General features: G+C 36.8%; 1 protein-coding gene across 2 annotated transcripts; it reads left to right on the top strand.

The window, feature by feature from the left end:
• The first annotated feature begins 762 nt into the window (after positions 1-762).
• Positions 763-21,129, top strand: LOC146378126 (sialic acid-binding Ig-like lectin 10). 2 transcript variants are annotated; one of them, XM_084943883.1, is made up of 12 exons: positions 763-894; positions 1,304-1,410; positions 1,661-2,053; positions 2,311-2,631; positions 2,765-3,022; positions 12,820-13,077; positions 15,480-15,737; positions 16,349-16,633; positions 16,727-17,008; positions 17,139-17,244; positions 17,334-17,403; positions 18,367-21,129. In XM_084943883.1, the coding sequence occupies exons 2-12, from the start codon at positions 1,350-1,352 to the stop codon at positions 18,733-18,735; spliced, it is 2,661 nt and encodes an 886-aa protein (XP_084800009.1). In that variant the 5' UTR covers positions 763-894; positions 1,304-1,349; the 3' UTR covers positions 18,736-21,129. The 2 variants fall into 2 exon arrangements, with proteins under 2 accessions (XP_084800009.1, XP_084800008.1); XM_084943882.1 differs by lacking the exons at positions 763-894; positions 1,304-1,410; positions 1,661-2,053; positions 2,311-2,631; positions 2,765-3,022 and adding exons at positions 10,827-10,888; positions 11,310-11,407; positions 11,715-12,107; positions 12,366-12,686.

The raw sequence follows: 21,129 nt of genomic DNA, 5'->3' as shown, positions 1-21,129 counted from the left end.
GGGACATGCAAACTGACTCTGACTGAAACCTAAAACTATATTAAAAAAAAGACAAAAAATTTCCAGAGAAATAATGAAGATCTGAACTGCTTGCTAAGAATTCAAAACCACAAACCCAAAGAGACATAACCGAACAGAGAATATTTAATAATAAACATGAATTCAAAGTTGAAAAACTGTTTCAGTCATGGATTATCTTTCCGTTGTTTTTAAAAAGAAAATAAAAGTTTGGGTTTTTTTTGAAATTATGAGTTGATGATGACTATTTTATTATATAATATAGAGCATATATAGTGTTACAGGGGTGCACATAAGTGGTGCGCATTCGCTGTCAAAATAAAAGACACGCACCAGATAAGAAGTTGCAACGTGTGTTTGCGTACGTATAAAAGGCACTGTTTTTGTCTGCTGGGATTTTCACAGCATATTCTGCACCACATCTCTGTGCGTTCATCATTTGTTTGAAGCCAGCTCACCTCCTGCAACCACTTTTCCTAGAATACGCGCTTCTTTTGCGGTTCGGGCTCCTTCTGACATTTCTTTGGAGGTGGAGGAACACCAAAGTAATTGCTTAAAGGAGCTTGCTTCTTCGACATCTTTAAGAGTTCTAAACAAATGTCTGTCCTCAACCAGAAAATCCTATGTACGCAAACGCGCGTTCTTATCTGGTGCGCGTCTTTTATTGTGACAGCGAATGCGCACCTGCGGACCACTTATGTGCACATAAGATAACTTCATAAAAGTGAATGTGTCGTAATCAAGTTTGAATGTATCACACACTTCCTGAAATCTTGCTGTAAAAATACGGAAGAAAGGAAAAAGAGAAGCTTGAAGATTAAAAGTCAGCAGAGTTTCACTGTGGATAGAAGAGTGAAGAAGAAATAGACAAAAGAGGTAAAAAAAAAAAAAACCCATTAATTTAATGTTTTTTTTCAAAATATCTTTAAAACACTAAACAATATTGTATAAAGGTGTTGACTGTGCTGGTCAAAAAATGTGTTAGTTTGAGAATCCACTGTTCACAGTTCTCCAATTCATTAAATCATGCAGATGATCTAAAGTTAAATAAAATACAGTAGTAACAGTTTTTATTGTATTAGTGCTCTTGTTGAGCTGTAAAAAATATTTTGCTTTGGTCATTTATCTTTTGAGAACAGATCTTTGTTTACCAGAAAAACTTTAGGGTAATGATGTAGGCATAGATAACTACGGAATAACCAAGCATGCAACATCCTGTATTGCAATGTGTGATGTAAGATGTTGAATTCGCTAATCACTCTTTACTTCATTTGCTCCAATAAAGTTTCTCACTGGAGGGAGAGACTGAACGTGCCGAGAACCAAGTCAGGATGTTTGTTCTGATCTGGGCATCTTTCTTTTTGTGTATAAGAGTCAGCAATGCTGAAAGAGGTTTGATTCTTCCTCTTTATAATCTTGTAATTCTGCTTTATCATTGCTTTGTTTTATACGGTTATATGTGCAGGTGTGTGTGTGTGTGTGCAGAGTAAAAGTGTTTTTTTGAAATGCATTCAGATTATAAGTATTCATTCTTGAAGTATAATTCATCATAAATGAATCCAACTATTCAAATGAACTAATGAAAAGTCAAATGAACTTTTCCTCTTTTTTTTTTTTTTTACCTCCTCCTTTGTATTAACAGGCACATCACAACAATGCATTGGAGAATACTGCATCACACTTAGTGAGACACTAACAGCAGAGGCTGGACTCTGTGTTGTGATCCCGTGTTCTTTCACTACTGGTTTTGGATTTACACCCAAACATATAGTTTGGTACAAATGTGAAGCATATTCAAGATGTGAATATTATGATGAAATAATATTTCACAGCAAAAACAATATCAGCGTTCGGTATGGCTTTGAAGGACGTGTGTCACTCTTAGAGCCTGATATAAGACAGAACAACTGCAGCATCATCATTAATGATCTCAAAGAGTCGGATTCTGGATTGTATCGGATCAGAGTTAGTGGTGAATGGAAACGGAGAGAAGATGGATTTGCATCTATTCAAAAGACAACTGTCTCAGTTGAAGGTACAAACACTGCATCAAAAAAGGATGTTGAGAATAAATATTGGTTTTTGTGCTACTTTATTTATTAAATTTTTGTCTCAAGTATAAAGTGATTTTGCACATTTATTTACCCCTGTGTGCTGTTAGAACGAAATACAACGTTTTATGTTCCACATCTACCTGTTTAACATAATTTCCTATAATTTAAGCCAAAATATAAGTAGTTGATGAACTTCAGGCAGTTAACCAGATATTCTTACGTTCTATGTTTCCACTAGATCTTAGTCAGAAACCCAGAGTTAAGATTCCCACACTGACAGAGGGACAGCAGGCCACACTGACCTGTGTTGCTCCTGGTCTCTGCTCTGGATCTGTTCCTGAAATCACCTGGACATGGAGAGGAGCAGGAGGGACTGAAACTTACATTACAGGAAACAGCACTTCTTTCAGGACTAAAAATCTAACTGCTTTCACACAAAGACATATTTCAACTCTGACTTTCAACTCCTCTGCTGAACACCACAACACCAATGTCACCTGTAAAATCCGCTTCACTGGGGAAAAAACTACGGAGGAGGGTTCAACTTTAAAAGTAAACTGTGAGTATTTTTACTATATAACTTTGTATGCTGAATTCTTTTGAAAGCAGTGTGCTCTCTTAGTCAGATGGTCTTACAGGAAAGAGAAAAAGAGAAGTTTTATTAATATGTCATTTTTATTTCTGTGTAACAGATGTGAAGGAAGTTAACATCACTGGGGGCACAAATGTGAAGGAGGGTGAAACTCTGAACCTGACCTGCAGTGTTGCAAGTTTTCCTCCATCTCTGATTATGTGGTCTAAACTTGGTTCTGATATAACCCTGCACAATGACACTGGATCAGCCACACTCTCCATAACTAATGCTACAACTGAACATTCTGGACAGTACGTCTGTACAGCAAAACATATGAACAATATCCTGCAGGAAAACATCGATATAACAGTGATGTGTAAGTAAACTGCTTTTTTCAGTCAGGTGAAAATGGTGGATGGCTTTTTCTGTCCTAACACTTAACTGATCTTACACATTAATAAAGTACAAATAAGTAGTAATATTTATCTTGCCAACTAGCAAGGGCAACATTCATTTATAGAGTTGACAAATAGACATTTTTCACCTAGCCAAGCATCCGTGTACCTACCTCTCAGATGTTTTGTTAACATGGAGCCAAACATCCTGATCAACTCGTTGTATGTGTCAGGGTTTCAGGTTTTCTTTTAATTTGCCACCAGGCTGTTTTCTTTTTTTCCTTTTCTTTTCTTTATATATATATATATACTAAGTATTTGAGATATTTTTCCTACTTAATAAACCGAATGTGTGTCACAGATAAACGGAAACTTTAGCTCACTGGGAATATAAGTGTTAATGAGGGCAAAACACTGTCTCAGCTACACTTGTCATGCAGAATGTGACAGTACATCGTACCAATGTTTAATGTGAAGTTAATATTTCACTAAAAATCATATTTTACCTTGGTTATTACGTTGTTTATATTTCTGATCATGTGTTTTCAGAGTTTTCAAAGATCCAAACTGTGCAAATCAAAGGAAACATTTGCAATAAACAAAATATCACAACAACATTGTGCACACTACGCATCAGTCAGCGTGACAGAGATATCTACAGTAGCTACACAACAGTATAAATTTAGAGCAGAGGTTGGCAACCTGCAGGGAGATGTTTAGCTTCTCAGCTGTGGCTCCAGGAAACATAATTTATATATATCAATATATAATCATATACATTTTTATTATATCTATCTGTGTGTGTTTGGTGTGTATGTGTGTTTGCATGTGTTCTCTTCTGTCTTACAGCAGCTCGTGTGAAACACTGTGGTTCTTACAGTACAGTTCTTCCCTGGATTGTTGCTGGTGTATCTCTCACTTTGAATGCCTTCTGCATAACCTACATATGGTTCCTCTGGTATGTTTCTCCACATGTATGTTTCTGTTTTTGTTTGACTCTTTGAATGCAGTCAAGAGTTTTAGACAATAATGAGGTTCTGTTTCTTCTCATCAAAGGAATTCAAGAAAAAAGGTGAACCTACATCAGGAGGAGAGAACCTACATGTCACTGCAAAAAGCGGATGTGTCACCAGATTATGATGTTCTTGCACAACATATAAACTGAAAAGTCAGGCGTCAGATTTCCAGTCACAAGTTTCAGAAAGCTGTGCTGTTGTAATGGCAGTCTGTTATTGTTTTGTTATTTTTTACATTGCATTGTAGGGAATGTTTTATATGTAATAAACTACACTTTTTATTTCAACTTATACATAGAGTCCATTAAAATTGTAAACAAAGGAGTTTGAAAGGCAGAACAACAGAAGACCACTAAGATTTATAGCACACAAAACGGATGCTGATTGGCTCAGAGAAGGCCGGCATGATCATCCAATGATGTCAGCACTGAGTTTGACAGCATGACAAGGTAGAAATTGTGAAAAGAAAAGACTAGCAGCCAAACATCCAGAAAGTCAGGCAGAGGAATAATTACAGAGATGAATATATCACCTGGAAAATGACACAAAAAAAGTTTACTACTCTACCTTGAACTTTTCCCAAGAAATCATCCACAGGTACAAATTAGAGGCAACAATCTTTTTAAATCAGGGGTCTCAAACTTGAGCTGTGGGCCACTGCTGGCACTCATTGGATTACCACTTAATGTTTAAGTAATACAAAAAAACCCAAACAAACAAACAAACAAGAAAACACCTGTCAAGCTTTTCTAAAAAAAAAAAAATATAGTTTTATTTAAAAAGCAAAAATAGTTTTTTAACTTCATGTGCCAAATTGCATCATACTTCTTCAGGCCAATTAAAGGTGATGTGGGCCACAAGTGGACCCCACTCCGCACGTTTGAGACCCCTGGTTTACATGGACTAATCACAGAGCATGCCTGTTTTATGATTATGATATGCTGCATACACAGTTTGTTATTAATATCAAGGGAAAACTGTCATTACACAATAAATAAATCTCTTTACACTATGTGGCCAGTATGTTAAAGTGGAGCTTAAAGCAGACTCAGTGGAAAGAATAATAAAGATTTTAGTGAAAGTAGCTGGGTGAGCATCTGGCTGAATAGCAGGGTGTGTAAAGGAAAGGTTCCGACCTTATATTTCCAGTGATCCCGAGGAGAGCAGGGCCATAGGCATGTGAGCGCGGTGAGCTTGCAGGCTGACTTGGTGAGTTTTGACAGCAGCGACCAGCATCTAGGTGATTATACTGCAGGTGAGTTGAATCAGAGTCTTTGGCAAGAGAACTGAGGCACAAAGAGACAAAAGTAAGCACGAGGCAAAAAACATGAACAACAACTAGCATGAAAGCCTGGGTACCACCATGAGGTAGCTGACAAACTGGCAGAGTGAAGGGCTGAGCTTGTCTTAAATGTCATTTTGCTGATTGGCATTGATGGATCACTGGCTGCAGAAGACCACTGAGAAAGGCTGCAGCAGATGGCCGCCCCTCCCTGAGCCTGGTTCTGCCGGAGGTTTCTTCCTGTTAAAAGGGAGTTTTTCCTTCCCACTGTCGCCAAAGTGCTTGCTCATAGGGGGTCATATGATTGTTTGGGTTTTTTTCTCTGTATGTATTATTGTAGGGTCTACTATACAATATAAAGCTCCTTGAGGCGACTGTTGTTGTGATTTGGCGCTGTATAAATAAAATTGAATTGAACTGAATTGGTGGGAGAAGCAGGTGAGAAAATAGGGCTACACCCTCATAGATGGGCACAGGAAAACACAGTGCCCAAGTCAAAAAACACCAGACACTCAGTTTTCTCTTGTTCCTTCCTTACCATTGCTAACTAACATATTAAGTGTATTGCCAAGCAAACACTTGCAAATCAATGTCAGAGTTTCACCTCTGATACTGCTGGATAAACAGAAACTCACTCAGGAACGAGGTCACACAGAGCTCTGGTTTACACTCACCGCGAGGGAAGCAGTTGTCTCCAACCCACTTCGACTTGCTTCCCCCTGCAGGTTGCTTTTATTGTTTACACACATGAATATTCATAAAGCTTGTTGCTGTGTTAACTAAGACAAATTACTATATATGTTTACAAAGTGTGTTGTGCAAGCGTGGTTATACGATGTGAGTGGTTATATGATGTGAGTGCAGCCCTACCAGGATGTTGTTGTTACCTTGTCCCGCCAGGTGGCTTCCTTCATTGAGTTGAGTCTGTTCTTCTCAAGGCAGATTTTTCTCATTATGAAGGTCGTGCACATACTCATATGCGTGGGTTACATAGGGAGCAAACAAAAGCATTCTAGCTTTTTAAATGACAACCTACAACACATTAACCCTAACATTTATAGTCTTCTATTCTTACTACAGCTCATCATTTGTCAGTGCTTCTCTTTACTTTTCTGTCCTCATAATTGTGCTTATTTTCATTTATGTTGTGTTTGCCTGGTAAGTTTGTATGTTTATTACATATAACTGATGTGTAATTTCTCTTTAACACCCTTTAAATTGAAAAGCTAGATTAAAAATGAACACATAAAAAGTATATCGTTACAGCTGTTTTTATTATCTTAATGGGGGGTTTTGCACATTTGTCGACCTCTGTGGGCAGCTAGAAAAATTGCATTTCTTTACAATGTTGTGAAACCTGTTGAACTTTACAGCTTTTTGGACAAGTGTCAGGCAGTTATTCCTTAAGATATGTGCAAACACAGACTCACAGAGTCTCACATTTGGAAGGGGTTTCTTCAGGGGGCGTATGTGATGTTTGATTTGGCAGATTTTTACACCGGATACCCTTGCTGACACAACCCTAAAGGGATGTGTGTTTTCTCTTTCAAAGCACAGTACAGGCTATTCTTTTGTAAAAAAAAAAAAATAATAATAAAATAAATAATAATAAATAAATAAAAAAAATCTGTGTAATTCAAACACATCAAAATCATCAGATTTGTGTGGTCACAGAGCAAGGTCATGATAAAAAAAATAATGCTGATGGGAAATCAGAAACGGAAACAGTAAACAGGGACGAGATTACAGTTGCAGTATTTTGTTGTCCTTAAGGGCACATCCTGCTTCAAGGTTCTGTAATTTTAAAGAAAAAGGGCCACTTGTATGTCAAAATTCATTTGCTCCTATGCACATCCTAGCTGAAAGCAAGTTCAATGAAATTCAGTAAAATATTTTTGCATAATCTTCACAAAAGACAAACTTACTGAAAACAGATGAATTAGAAGAGGAATAAACAAGTAATGTTTAAAAGATTAAGGTCATTGTATATTAACCTGTGTACTGCTTAATACATGAACTGTGGCTCACATGTGTATGATTAAACTATAAGCTGTTAGAGAAGAAGTGCTGCAGCAATGTACATTTTTAAAAATCCATGTTTTTTTAAATACATTACAGCTTTTTAACTTATTTTAGTTATCCAAAATCTAATAATGAACCAGCAAATGAGCAAAATGCGGACACCTAAAATCGCTTTAAGTATTCCCTTTACATAAACAACAACACATCTTTCTTTCTTTCTTTTTATATTAGAATAGAATTTTAGTAATGCAGATTTTTACAAAATGCTAATGTATTTTAATTGGCACAAAAAAAATTCTGTTCTTTGAAGGGAATATGATTGAGTCTGTGATGCAACAACCCTGCCAGGAGGAGAGTTTCTTCCTAAAACACAGACACTAGTATACATTAAGTAGACATTTAGTATTTGTTTGATCAAAAAAGACAGTACAAAAGAAGGAGGCTAGCAATAGTAATGATGAGAAAACTTGTTCTAAAGGCTTCTTAGTAAAGCTGAATTGTTGTCAAAAAGTTGATACACAGATCCCTAATGTTGAAACATGAAAGAAGCAGCCATGTTGGTCAACTCATGGTAGTGCAAATCCATGCAATATTCATTTTATATATAAACATTTCATAAAGTAGTGAAGGTAAGATTACAGATGAGGCTGTCGCATTCAGTCATCATGACTTTAAGAAGAACATTTTGAAGGATTATTGTGATTCAAAGTTCAGTTCTTGTCCTTCTCAATTGGTCCACACTACCCTACAAGTACAGCACATTTAAAATACTTTTTAATGATATCTGCCCAGTTTAATTTATATTAACACATATTTATTGTGTAGTTCTCTTCACAACAACACAGACACAGGTTGGTTCTTTGAAACGGGCGTTTATTACTTGGGCTTTCTCTCCTCCTTAGCTTCACCATCACCAGTACGCCAGTACGAAGTGAGAACTGGTCAAGAGTGAACAGTACAAACCAATTAGCAACTTTACAGTACAAGTATTAAGTCCAAACACAAATAAAAACATTTCTAAAATGACAAATACCTCGTTGACTGCTTGCCCTGAAAAGACGTCTTTAAATCCTTGTGTTGCTTTTCTTTCAATAAACCTTTAGCTTACACCACAGACGGACAGCATTTGGGCAGAACGTCCCTTCTGTCTTCCTCAATTTATTAGAAAATGCTCAACATTCAACTTGTTTAAGGCACAGGTTAAAAACTGGTTATGGACAAATCAAGTGTGTGATCATGTATAAGTTGTATAGTTTTAATGTTTTATTTGGGAATAGAAAAGTCTCGTGTGCTCTCGTTAAGGGTGTTCTCACGAAAAACTAGCTCTTACACTCTACACATGTACATTTCAAATAAAGACATTTTTAACACTAAATATATATTCGTGAAATTTTGTAACCCATTATAAATCCTTCACACACATCATGAACTCTACACAGAACGTTCTTTAACAGCATTTACATATTATAATATGTTCTTTTTCTTTCTCTGCATATTTATCATTGCTAAGTAATGCAAAAGTAATGTAGCAAGTAGTATAACAAATTACTTTTTCTGACAAGTAGTTAACTAATGTGCTGCATTACTTTTAATAAATGTAACAAGTAATGTGCAATAAATTACTTTTTTAGAGTAACAACCCCAACATTGAAGACACAGTATAAGAGGATACTGGGGAAGCTTGGACAAACTCACACACTATCAAACAGAAGCCAAAATTTAAAAAAAAAAAAAGCAACAGGAGCTAATCGACTAAGAAAGACCTGATACAAGTTGAAGATACAAAACTGCTTGAATATTAAGAACAACAGAATCAACTAGAAAATACACAAAACTAAAAAACAAAATAACTATATACACTATCTGCACTGAACATATATATTTTAACTTTCACGTAGAGTCTTAAGCACATGGTTTATTAAGGTGGTACAGTAACAGGGCAGTTAATGTAAGGGGAGAGTTCTCCTGAATAGCTCACTCTCCAGCTCCGATAACTAAACACTCAACATTTTTCATGCAGCACAGCCAAAACAGTAACACTGTAGCAGAGATCTTGAACACGTCATGATAAAATATCATATGATATAATCACACACACACACACACACACACACACACACACGCACGCTGTAAACCTACAATAAAGTGTTTTTATATATGAGAATCACCATGTTATGCATGTAACCTATTGTATAAGATAAGATTGTGCCACTTGCTGTGTAAGATATAATAATTAGGATTAATGTGCGATGTTTGGGTTAGGGTTAGCCCTATTGTGATAAGAAAAAGCCAAAGGGTCCTGACTGGCCTCTGAACGATTCAGGACGAGTAGGAAAGTTACCCAGCAGCAGGGGGCGGGGATACTGGTCCCTATATATTAGGGGACCAGATGACACCCCAGCACTTTCTTCCTGCTGCTTCTTTCTGTCCATCTCTGTGTTGCTCTGCTGTCTGTGCTTGAGGCTGTACACCCCAGGGTTTTGCTTTGCTTGCTTTCTGCTATGTAATTCTCTTGCTAAATGTCTGTATGTATTTTTCCTGCTGTTCATGTGATTCAATGTATTAAACTCAGTTCCAAGAATTCTACTTTTTTCCAGAGCATCTTTTTGAGTGCTTGATTTTAATTGGATCTAAAAAAAAAAAGTTGAATCTCCACATCGTTGGTGGGATAAGGTTATCAGGATAGCTTCAAAATTTGCGACCACAGCTTGTCTGATTAGGTAGAGGATCAATAGGGTGCCCATAAAACAGGGGGACACTCCCATAGGGTTTAAAATCTGGGACTCGCCACCATTTGCTCTTAGAACTGGAAAGTCTTCTCGGATGAGAAGTGAAACGTCTTCAAAAACCTAAAGAAGTCGAGACGCCTTTCTTTCCAAGCTCCTTAGACTACAATGCCCTGGATGACTGAGAACCTTCACAGACAAAATAAACAGAAGGCAAATCAAAAGAAAACATAAACCCAAAACCATTAAAATAGTTATTGTTATATAAGTATTGAAGACATAAACAATCACACTAGCAACCAAACCAAACCAATGAAACAAAAATCTAAGGAACATAACCAAACTGAGAGTATTTCATGAATTTAACATTCAAAAAATACTTCTGTCAATGTCCGAGACTCTCACATATCCTGCCTTTTTCTCTTTTTCTCTTGCACCTGTTTTTGTATTCATTGTATCTAACAAACCTGGAAATAAACCTACTTAACTTTTCCCAGTGCTCAGCAACAACCTATCTTTATAAAGTTTCAGTCATGGAGCATCTTTTTGTTGTTTTTATAAAGGTTTGTTTTTTTCATTACTTGATGAGTGTTTTATTAGAGCATATATAGTGCAATATAAAATAATAACTTCATAAAAGTGGGTCTGCCCTAATTCAATTTGAACATTTCACACTTCCTGAAATCCTGTTGTAAAAAGAAGGAAGAAAGAAAAAAGAGAAGTGAGGAAGAGAAACTTCAAGGATAAAGGTCAGCTGAGATCACGGTGGAGAGAGGAGTGGTGAAAGACCAGACAAAAGAGGTAAAAAAAACCAAACATTTAATGTTTTTTGTGGAAAATATATTTTAAAACACTAAATGAGCAGCAGGATTATATAAAAGTGTGAACTGTACTGGTCAAAAAACTTGCTAGACGGAAGCCACTTCTTGAATTCATGAAATGATACAGATGACCTAAAGTTACATGGAATACGACAGAGAATATGCAGTTCTAACAGTTTGTATTGTAATAGTGCTTTTGTTGACCTTTTGAATCTTTTGAGAACAGATCTTTGTGTGTGTTTACCATAAAAACTTTAGGGTAGTGGTGTTGGCACAGTCGGTAAAACTGGTACATAACTATGGAATAACCAAGCATGCAACATCCTGTATTGCGATGTGTGACGTAAAATGTTGCATTTCCTTTGTTCTAATCTCTCTTTACTTCATTTGCTGCAATAAAGTTTGTCTCTGGAGGGAGAGACTGAACGTGCCGAGAATCAAGTCAGGATGTTTGTTCTGATCTGGGCGACTTTCCTTTTGGGTGTGTGTGCTGAAACAGGTTTGATTCTTCTTCTTTATATTCCTCTAATTCTGCTTTATTAGTGTTTTGTTTTATGCGGTTATGTGTGTGTGTGTGTGTGTGTGTGTGTGTGTGTGTGTGTGTGTGTGTGTGCGTGTGTGTGTGTGTGGAGAGTAAAAGTGTTTTTTTGACATGCAATCAAATTATAAGTATAAATTCATGTAACAGAATTTAGAGTTCATATAAATTAATAAGATCACTGTCACCTGACTTGTGCATTATACAACTATTCAGATGAACCAAATATTCTTTTCCTCTTTTTTTACCTCCTCCTTTGTATTAACAGGCACATCACAACAATGCATTGGAGAATACTGCATCACACTTAGTGAGACACTAACAGCAGAGGCTGGACTCTGTGTTGTGATCCCGTGTTCTTTCACTACTGGTTTTGGATTTACACCCAAACATATAGTTTGGTACAAATGTGAAGCATATTCAAGATGTGAATATTATGATGAAATAATATTTCACAGCAAAAACAATATCCGCGTTCGGTATGGCTTTGAAGGACGTGTGTCACTCTTAGAGCCTGATATAAGACAGAACAACTGCAGCATCATCATTAATGATCTCAAAGAGTGGGATTCTGGATTGTATCGGATCAGAGTTAGTGGTGAACTGAATCGGAGAGAAGATGGATTTGCATCTATTCAAAAGACAACTGTCTCAGTTGAAGGTACAAACACTGCATCAAAAAAGGATGTTGAGAATAAATATTGGTTTTTGTGCTACTTTATTTATTAAATTTTTGTCTCAAGTATAAAGTGATTTTGCACATTTATTTACCCCTGTGTGCTGTTAGAATGAAATACAACGTTTTATGTTCCACATCTACCTGTTTAACATAATTTCCTATAATTTAAGCCAAAATATAAGTAGTTGATGAACTTCAGGCAGTTAACCAGATTATTCTTACGTTCTATGTTTCCACTAGGTCTTAGTCAGAAACCCAGAGTTAAGATTCCCACACTGACAGAGGGACAGCAGGCCACACTGACCTGTGTTGCTCCTGGTCTCTGCTCTGGATCTGTTCCTGAAATCACCTGGACATGGAGAGGAGCAGGAGGGACTGAAACTTACATTACAGGAAACAGCACTTCTTTCAGGACTAAAAATCTAACTGCTTTCACACAAAGACATATTTCAACTCTGACTTTCAACTCCTCTGCTGAACACCACAACACCAATGTCACCTGTAAAATCCGCTTCACTGGGGAAAAAACTACGGAGGGGGGTTCAACTTTAAAAGTAAACTGTGAGTATTTTTACTATATAACTTTGTATGCTGAATTCTTTTGAAAGCAGTGTGCTCTCTTAGTCAACTGGTCTTGCTGGAAAGAGAAAAAGAGAAGTTTTATTATTGTGTAATTTGTATTTTTGTGTAACAGATGTGAAGGAAGTTAACGTCACAGGGGGCACAAATGTGAAGGAGGGTGAAACTCTGAACCTGACCTGCAGTGTTGAAAGTTTTCCTCCATCTCTGATTATGTGGTCTAAACTTGGTTCTGATATAACCCTGCACAATGACACTGGATCAGCCACATTCTCCATAATTAATGCTACAACTGAACATTCTGGACAGTACGTCTGTACAGCAAAACATATGAACAATACCCTGCAGGAAAACATCGATATAACAGTAATATGTAAGTAAATAACTTTGTGCTTTTAGACAGAGCTTTTTTTTTCACTCAGGCATCTGAAAATAGTACAGAGAAATTAAACAACTGTAGTCAGACACTTTTAAATATGAAGCTGTCCCACATCTATGTATTAAAGAGCCATTGGAACCCATTTCTTATATTTTAAAATAATAGGCACATTGTGCTTTGGATATAATGCTTAGCATTGCTGTCATGAGCTTCCAGCATCTATCTTAATGTCTTTCTTCATTGCTTATAACTTCCTGTCACAGACAGCAACACTGACATCTGCTAATGGTGGATGGCTTTGTCAGTCCTAACACTTAACTGACCTTGCACATTAATAAAGTACAAATAATTAGTTAAACTGGCCATTATTTCTGAAGCCAACTAGCAAGGGCAACATCATTTATTATACAGTCGAGAAACAGAGATTTGTCTGTGTATCTACTTCCCAGATGTTTTGTTAACATGGAGCCAAATATCCCAATCAACTCGTTGTATGTGTCAGGGTTTCAGGTTTTCTTTTTATTTACCACCAGGCTGTTTTCTTCAGTGTTGGGCAAGTTACTTTGAAAAAGTAATTAATTATAGTTACTAGTTACTTCTTCAAAAAAGTAACTGAGTTAGTAACTGAGTTACAATATTCTAAAAGTAATTAATTACTTGAAAAGTAACTATTGCGTTACTTGCGTATAATTGGCCATTTTTAACTACTTTTGATTTTCCCTCCACATTTTACCTTTAAAAATGATTTACTTTGCCTTGTTTGGTGTCATCCTTTTCAGCACAGCCTCACGTGTCTGAATTTACAGTTATGTTTTCATTTTTTACATACTGTATTAACACAATTGATCTAAAATCAGACAAATAACATAAAATCAGAGTAGAAAAAGTTATATTTTTACTGTAACAACCACAAACATGTTTAATGAATCATATTTCATAACTTTAAATGCAAATATAAATTGTCGGTTTTAAAATCATATGCACAAGTTTTGCAAACAACAAAGTTATTTGTATCCATTTACCTTTTACCTTGATTTTTTAAATAACCATTTCAAACTATTTACAGAACAATCAGCTGTTCTGCATTCAATAAGATGCCACACAAATTATTTGTGCCACTCCAAAAAAATAATTTCTGTCCACTATAAAGGAGAACATCACAGCCTGATACCTGCAGGTCCGACAGCAGCAGGTGTATCGCTCCTGTTTCTACCTGGAGACAGCAGTCGCCTCATTGTTCTGACACACAACACAAAACTATCCACAACACTACACACTAACTACGCAAGAAAACACATTAACTACACACTCCAAACATGCTAAACGTCACAAATCTCTCACATCTCAAAACTCCCTCTCTCTCTTTTTCTGCTCTCTCTCTCTCTCTCTCTCCGCGTCACTCCTAAAACGTCCCCTGTTTTTTGTTGTTGTTGTTGTTGTTTTGCTCATAAGCAGAGAGTGCTTGCTAGCGCTGTCCTTAGACAGTAAACGTGATGAAACTATTGAGGAAAAAACACGCGTATATATTGTTTATCACGACTCTGGTTTTACGTGGCCTATCAACACAGTTTAAAAACTGGTATATATCACCTTGTTGCTTTGTCTTTAAGTGGTCATGTGATTGGCTTACCACGACTACTTTATTCTTCCTCAGTCAAACAGCAGCACCCATGCGATTGTTTTGCCCCCTTAGCTCCAGGTGTTGTGCTAGAAAGTGACCGTAAATACCGTCCGCGGGAGCGCGCGCAGCTGTTTAAAGCTGTAGCGCGCAGATTACTTACATAGTCAGCTACTTCCGTGCAACTGAAATAAGGTGCGGTAAGCTGAACACAGCTTCAATCGTCTGTTTGTTGAAAAATAGTAAAGGACCGCATTTTCTTGTTAGTAACTGTAACGGCGTTGTAACGATAGGAATAGTAATTAGTCAGATTACTCGTTACTGAAAAAAGTAACGCCGTTACTTGTAACGCCGTTATTCCCATCACTGGTTTCTTTTCTTTTTAAAAAAAAAAAAAAAAATCTACAATAATTCTTTGTGATTTTTTACCTCCTTAATAAACCAAATCTGTGCCACAGATAAAAGGAAACTCGAGATCCCTGGGAATATAACTGTTAATGAGGGAAGCACAGACCTTTACAATGAAAATTACACTGACCTGCACAACACTGCATCAGCTACACTTGTCATCTAGAATGTGATAAGAATATTGTGGACTGTACATTTGTACATCTGTACAGCAAAACATTTGAAGACAAATTTGGCTTTACCAGTTTGAATGATTTTATGATGGTGGTTAGGATCACCATGGGGAACAACTAATCTATGTACTACTTTTTCCCTATTTATTTCAATTAGATTCTTCCTTCTAAAAAAACTACTGTAATGTGCTCCACAGATATAAGGACACCTCAAATCATTGGGAATACAATCATAAAGGAGGGAGATGTTCTGAATCTGACCTGCAGTGTTGAAAGTTTCCCTCCATCTCTGATTATGTGGTCTAAACTTGGTTCTGATATAACCCTGCACAATGACACTGGATCAGCCACACTCTACATAATTAATGCTACAACTGGACATTCTGGACAGTACGTCTGTACAGCGAAACATATGAACAATACCCTGCAAGAAAACATCAACATAACAGTGATGTGTGAGTAAGCACTTTTATCCTCTAGACAGAGATTTTTTTCGCTCAGGTAAATAAAAATATCAGTTTAAAGAAATTAAACAACTGTATTCAGACACTTTTAAATATGTCAAGCTGCCTCAACATGTATGTATTAAAGAGCCATTGGAAACCATTTCTTATTATTTAAAATAACATAACTGAAAGTTGTGGCACATTGTGCTCTGGATGTAATGCTTAACATTGCTGTCAACAGTATCTGGCATCTATGTTAACGTCTATGTTCCTTGCTTATAACTTCCTGTCAAAGACAGCAACACTGACATTTGCTAGTGGTGGATGGCTTTGTCAGTCCTGACACTTAACTGACAGCACAGACCTTTACAATGAAACTGATTTGCACAATGACACTGGATCAGCTACACTTGTCATCCCAAATGTGATAAGAATACACTGAACTGTATATCTATACATCTGTACAGCAAAATATCTGGAGACAAATTTGACTTTACCTTTTTGAATAGTTTTATGATGGTTGTTACCACAGGGGACAACTAAGCTGATTATAATTTTTTCCCATTTTATTTCAATTATTTTCTTCATTCTGAAAAAAACTACTGTAATGTGCTCCACAGATATAAGGACACCTCAAATCACTGGGAATGCAATCATAAAGGAGGGAGATGATCTGAATCTGACCTGCAGTGTTGAAAGCTTTCCTCCAGCCCTTATAATGTGGAGAGACCTTAGCTCTAAAACAAACAGCAAACATACTGGAGCTTACACTGACCTGCATAATGACAGTGGCTCAGCTACACTTGTCATCCAGAATGTGACAGCAGAAGATTCGGGACAGTACACCTGCACAGCAACACATCCAGACACAACTGTAACATCATCTGTCAGTGTGATTGTGTCTTGTAAGTAGATAGTACGGTTGTTTGACGTGAAGTTCATATTTACACTTAAGATCATACGTTACCTTGTTTATATTTCTGGTCATGTGTTTTCAGGGTTTTCAAAGATCCAGGATGGCTCTGGATGTGTGCTTCAAGCAGAGGTTTTGACCTGTGTGTGTATCAGTGAAGGGTTTCCTTTACCTACCATCAAATGGCCGCTCCTAGAAAACCACAAAGAGTACGCTATCAAAACGACTGTGTCAAACCACACAGTCAACAGCACTGTCAGTCTAAATGTAAAAAACTATGGCAACAGCACTGTTGAATGTGTGAGCAACAATGAAAAGGGAGAAGCAAAAAAAAATCTAATGATCCAAAGTGTGTCCGATACAGTGGGTATGTATTCTAATTTTCATAAGTGAGACCTTTGCATCTATAAAAACATTAGAAAATCAATTAATTGGACTGTATATAATTGAAAGCATCTTTGAAATTACCTTTTTCATGTTGTTCCATTTGAGTATAGCTCACTCACCGGTTTTGATCGTGGGATATTTGGAAATCATCATTGCCTTTTTGATTGGAGTAGTTCTTTCTGCAGTTGTTTGCTGTTTGATTAAAAAATGTTCAAGGTACGACAATTATTTTTATTATATTTTCTTTTTTTTTTAAATAGATGTATTTACACTTGACTTTAATAATGTAAAACCCTTTTATTCAGAAAAAAAACAAAGAATTCTGGAAATTTGGATGAGACTTTGGAGATGGTAACAAGTCAAGATGATCCACAGGTATTTATGTTCATTTGGCTTTTTTTTTTTTACATAATTATAAAGTATTTAATTGTGCACAAATATCCTCAATACTGAAATATACATATTTAGTCTTTTGGTTTTCTATATAGTTTTAACGTACTAAAAGATCTGCAAGGATAAACAAGTACTGGAGGTAGGTTACTGTGTATTCATGATGCCTTTGAACTACAGTCCAACCTCTATCAGTCTGTTTCATCAGCATTTGCTTAAGGAAAATATATCCAATAAAAGAGGACAGAGAAAAAGAAAACTCATCTTGCTTCAAAGTTTTGCAACTTTAAAGAAACAGGGATAGATCAGTACCAAAATGTAATTGGTTCTTTTCATAAGCCCACCCTTTATTTCTCCACCAAGTTTCATGATACCCAAAAGGGTAAGTTTTGCATAATCCTCCTAAATCACTGAAAACAGATAAATCAACATAATCCCAGTTATTCTCATTAAGATTATTTCATGAAAACACTGTGCACTATAACATAGGAATGCTGAACCACATATAGGTCCATAATTTGTTGGATACAGACAGAATTTCTGTAGTTTTGGCTCTGTACACAGCCACATCGGATTTTTAATCAAACAATCAATGTAATTGAAGGATAGACTTTCAGCTTTAATTAGGAGTTTTACCAAAAAAATGCATAAATTGAAGTTTCTGTTAGATAGTATGTCTTATAGTACAGTCAGCACTGTGACTTCTTTCTTTCTTGCTGCTATTTCAAACACCACGACTTAAACTTAATGGAAAAATGTAAGGAATGTGTAAGCATTGTGAAAAATTTAAGTTTGAATCAACCTGATTTTCAACCCACAGAAAAAAGAACTGCATGACATGATTTTGACATAGCAGTATTGCAGATTACCCAGATAGACACAATCTAATGTGCAATACTGGGTTTTTGGAGGCTGGTAATTGACTTGTATCATTTACGTTGTACCTAGCACATATATGATGGTCAAGAAACACAAGACAATCAGTCCAACCCACAAGAAGAAGTTGAAGATGAAAGTGTGGCAGCAGAGAAAGACGTGCCTGAAATCAGCGGTGCTCTGCAAGAAGTGGAGTATGCAGACATTGATTTTTCCCTGTTGAAAAGAAACAGCAAGTCAGAGAGAAAGCAAGAAAGCACAAAGACGGAGTATGCTGAAATTAAGAAAGCAATAAAAGACAAACAGGAAGATGAAATGGTGAAGGGCGAGGAGGAGGAGATGATGACAGAGATGGACCTGAAACAGTCTGAACTAGAAAAGGAGAGAGAGGAAGACGAGCCAGTGTACTCCACTGTGAATGATATAATCGACAAAATTTGAGTTTCATTGTGGGTTTCCCTCAGATGAATGTTCTTTGATCTGGTGGTTTTGTGTATGAATAATTCCACTTTGAACCATTTTTCTCACAATGTCATCTCCACACCTCTGCGTCTTAAAGCAAAATAAGGACTGGAACTTGGACATAATTTCCTAATTCCTCTGTTATTTTGCTGTCATGTTTTTGGTTTAATAACTTTTTCAGGTAACATTTTAAATGTTTTATAATGCAAGGGTAACTGTGCGTCTTTGGACTGAACACATTTGCCTAACATGTAAAAGGTCCCCAGTCAGGACCAAGAGAAGATAGCAGGCACAAACCAAGCCTCAGGGCATCACAGCTAGTGTCATCAGGCATAAAATCTGAGCCAAATCCTATCAGGTGTGGCAATACTAACTTACCTAGATTGTTTAAGGATAAGTACTTGCTTGAAACGTCCAACAGGTGAGCACTTTTTAATGGCCAATATTGTTCTCATTCTGGGAAAATGTTACTCAACAAATTCTTCCCAGGATGCTTTTCTCTCTGGACATTCTGTCATAGCTTAATGAGATTAATAATTTTGAGTATAAAACATGTCTACTGTAGGTTAAATGCCCTCTGCACATTTGTTACACTCACCAGCAGAGGGCAGAGTTAACCCTTAAGTCAGACTGTATCTTGTGGTCTGTCATGAGACTGTGAACCTGGTGCTTCTGCACTGACAGCTTGTATATTTTGCCTGGTCCTGCTTGGTGAGGTAAAAAAAAAAAAAAAAAAAAAAACGTTAGATTTTCTACACCTCTGTTTCTCTATTTAATTTGTGTAAAACAAGCACATTGTAAACTGTTAAAACTGGTCCATATTTTACTCACCTGTTTCATATCATTTGTATTTTTTCTGTGTCATTGTGTGGTGTAAATGTCTTCAACTTTTTTAATTTAAATAATTAATATCTAATTTAATTAGTAAATAATTAGTAAGCATGCACAAATCACACTTTGTATTTGTTTGATTCCTTATGTTAAATTATGCTGGACTAATTCCTGATAGTGTCTGCAGAACACTCCACCAAGGACCAACTGTCCAACTGTCACTGTGATCCACTGGTCTAAGCAAAAGTAGTAAAGACACAAATACCATTGCAAATTCTAATACTACAAATTATTGCAATCATATTGCCTGCTGACTGTGGGTTAGTGGTAGTGATGGGCAAAGCGAGGCTTTGCGGAACTCTGAATCCTTTGACGCATTTATGCAGGACTTAAAAATAATCGGACACGCATCTCCACAGTGACACACCTTCACCCACTCTTTTGCTAATCGTCACATTTTGATAAAAGCTATCTGTGGCACAGACAAGCACTGCACACACACACACACACACACACAAAACGGCGCATACTCATTATTACCACATGTTTGGGTGGATGGATTTTTTTCCGTTCCGTTCATTCACAGTAGCAATACTCCTGCACATGGGAGTTAGAGCTGAAAATTTGTGCCTGTTTAAGTTTTCTCCTTGAAAGCAGAGGCAGTTTCTCTTGAGATAATTTAATAATTTTTCAGCACAATGCATTACTCTCTCTTTCTCTGCTTGTGCAAGTCATTGTAGTCAGCGGGGGAGCTGGTCCCAGGTAGGGACTACTTGCGTGACCCCACCCCAGGGAAAAGGGTAACATCTCCTGGGTCTAGGAGCCGATTGTCTCTCCGGGGTTGAGGGTACCTGGACCTGGGGTATAGAGTATGTTTGGGGAGTGTGAGTGTGTGTAAGGTGTCGATTTCTGTTTGTCTCCACGTTGGGTGAGTGCTGAGTATTTGTATATGTGTTCATGAGGGTGGGAATGCATGTTTGTGTCTGTGTGTGCCTGTTTGTCTGTGTCTATATCTATGTCTAAATCATGTGGTAAATCATGTTGCTTCATTTTTTCATTTTTCATTTTTCTTTTTTTTCTTTTTTTTTTTGTGGAAATTAAGTCCTGTTTGATTATGGAATGATATGAGGCCTGAGTGAGGCAGGAAGATATTTTACTCAGAATTGTGGAAGTTGAGTCATACTAAGAGCTGTCAGCAAATGACCACCAGATATTAGAGCAAGAAGATGAAAGTTCAGGCAAAGGAAAAAGCAGGTTTTCAGGAGCCTGAGAAGTCCATTATGGATAAAAGGAATTGTGTAAGCTAGCTCTCTGAAGTTATGGTATTGGGTTTGTAAAGCCCATACAGGACACAATCTTTTCATGGCAGCTTTGTTGAAATCTATTTAGGAGAGCTCTCACTTTCCAGAGGGCTTTATTATTCCCCCCCTTATCACAGACATCAAGATCATTTGTTACTTTGACAGGCTGCCAAATGCTGAAGAATCTGTCTCAACCTATTGACCTGTTATAACCAGGAACCATTAAATTTTAATCTACTGA

Source organism: Perissodus microlepis, chromosome 11 (assembly GCF_051167445.1).
Source record: "Perissodus microlepis isolate ML-2025 ecotype Zambia chromosome 11, ASM5116744v1, whole genome shotgun sequence".
Classification (NCBI taxonomy): Eukaryota; Metazoa; Chordata; class Actinopteri; order Cichliformes; family Cichlidae; genus Perissodus; species Perissodus microlepis.
This window is presented reverse-complemented; position numbering and strand designations above follow the sequence as displayed.

What these genes read in the sequence shown, in the direction of transcription:
- LOC146378126 (XM_084943883.1), top strand. Translation starts at nt 1,350, where the DNA reads ATGTTTGTTCTGATCTGGGCATCTTTCTTTTTGTGTATAAGAGTCAGC. An exon ending in CATCAACATAACAGTGATGT is followed by an intron (nt 15,738 to 16,348) that starts GTGAGTAAGCAC and finishes TGTGCTCCACAG; the next exon opens with ATATAAGGACACCTCAAATC. An exon ending in TTGATTAAAAAATGTTCAAG is followed by an intron (nt 17,245 to 17,333) that starts GTACGACAATTA and finishes CCTTTTATTCAG; the next exon opens with AAAAAAAACAAAGAATTCTG.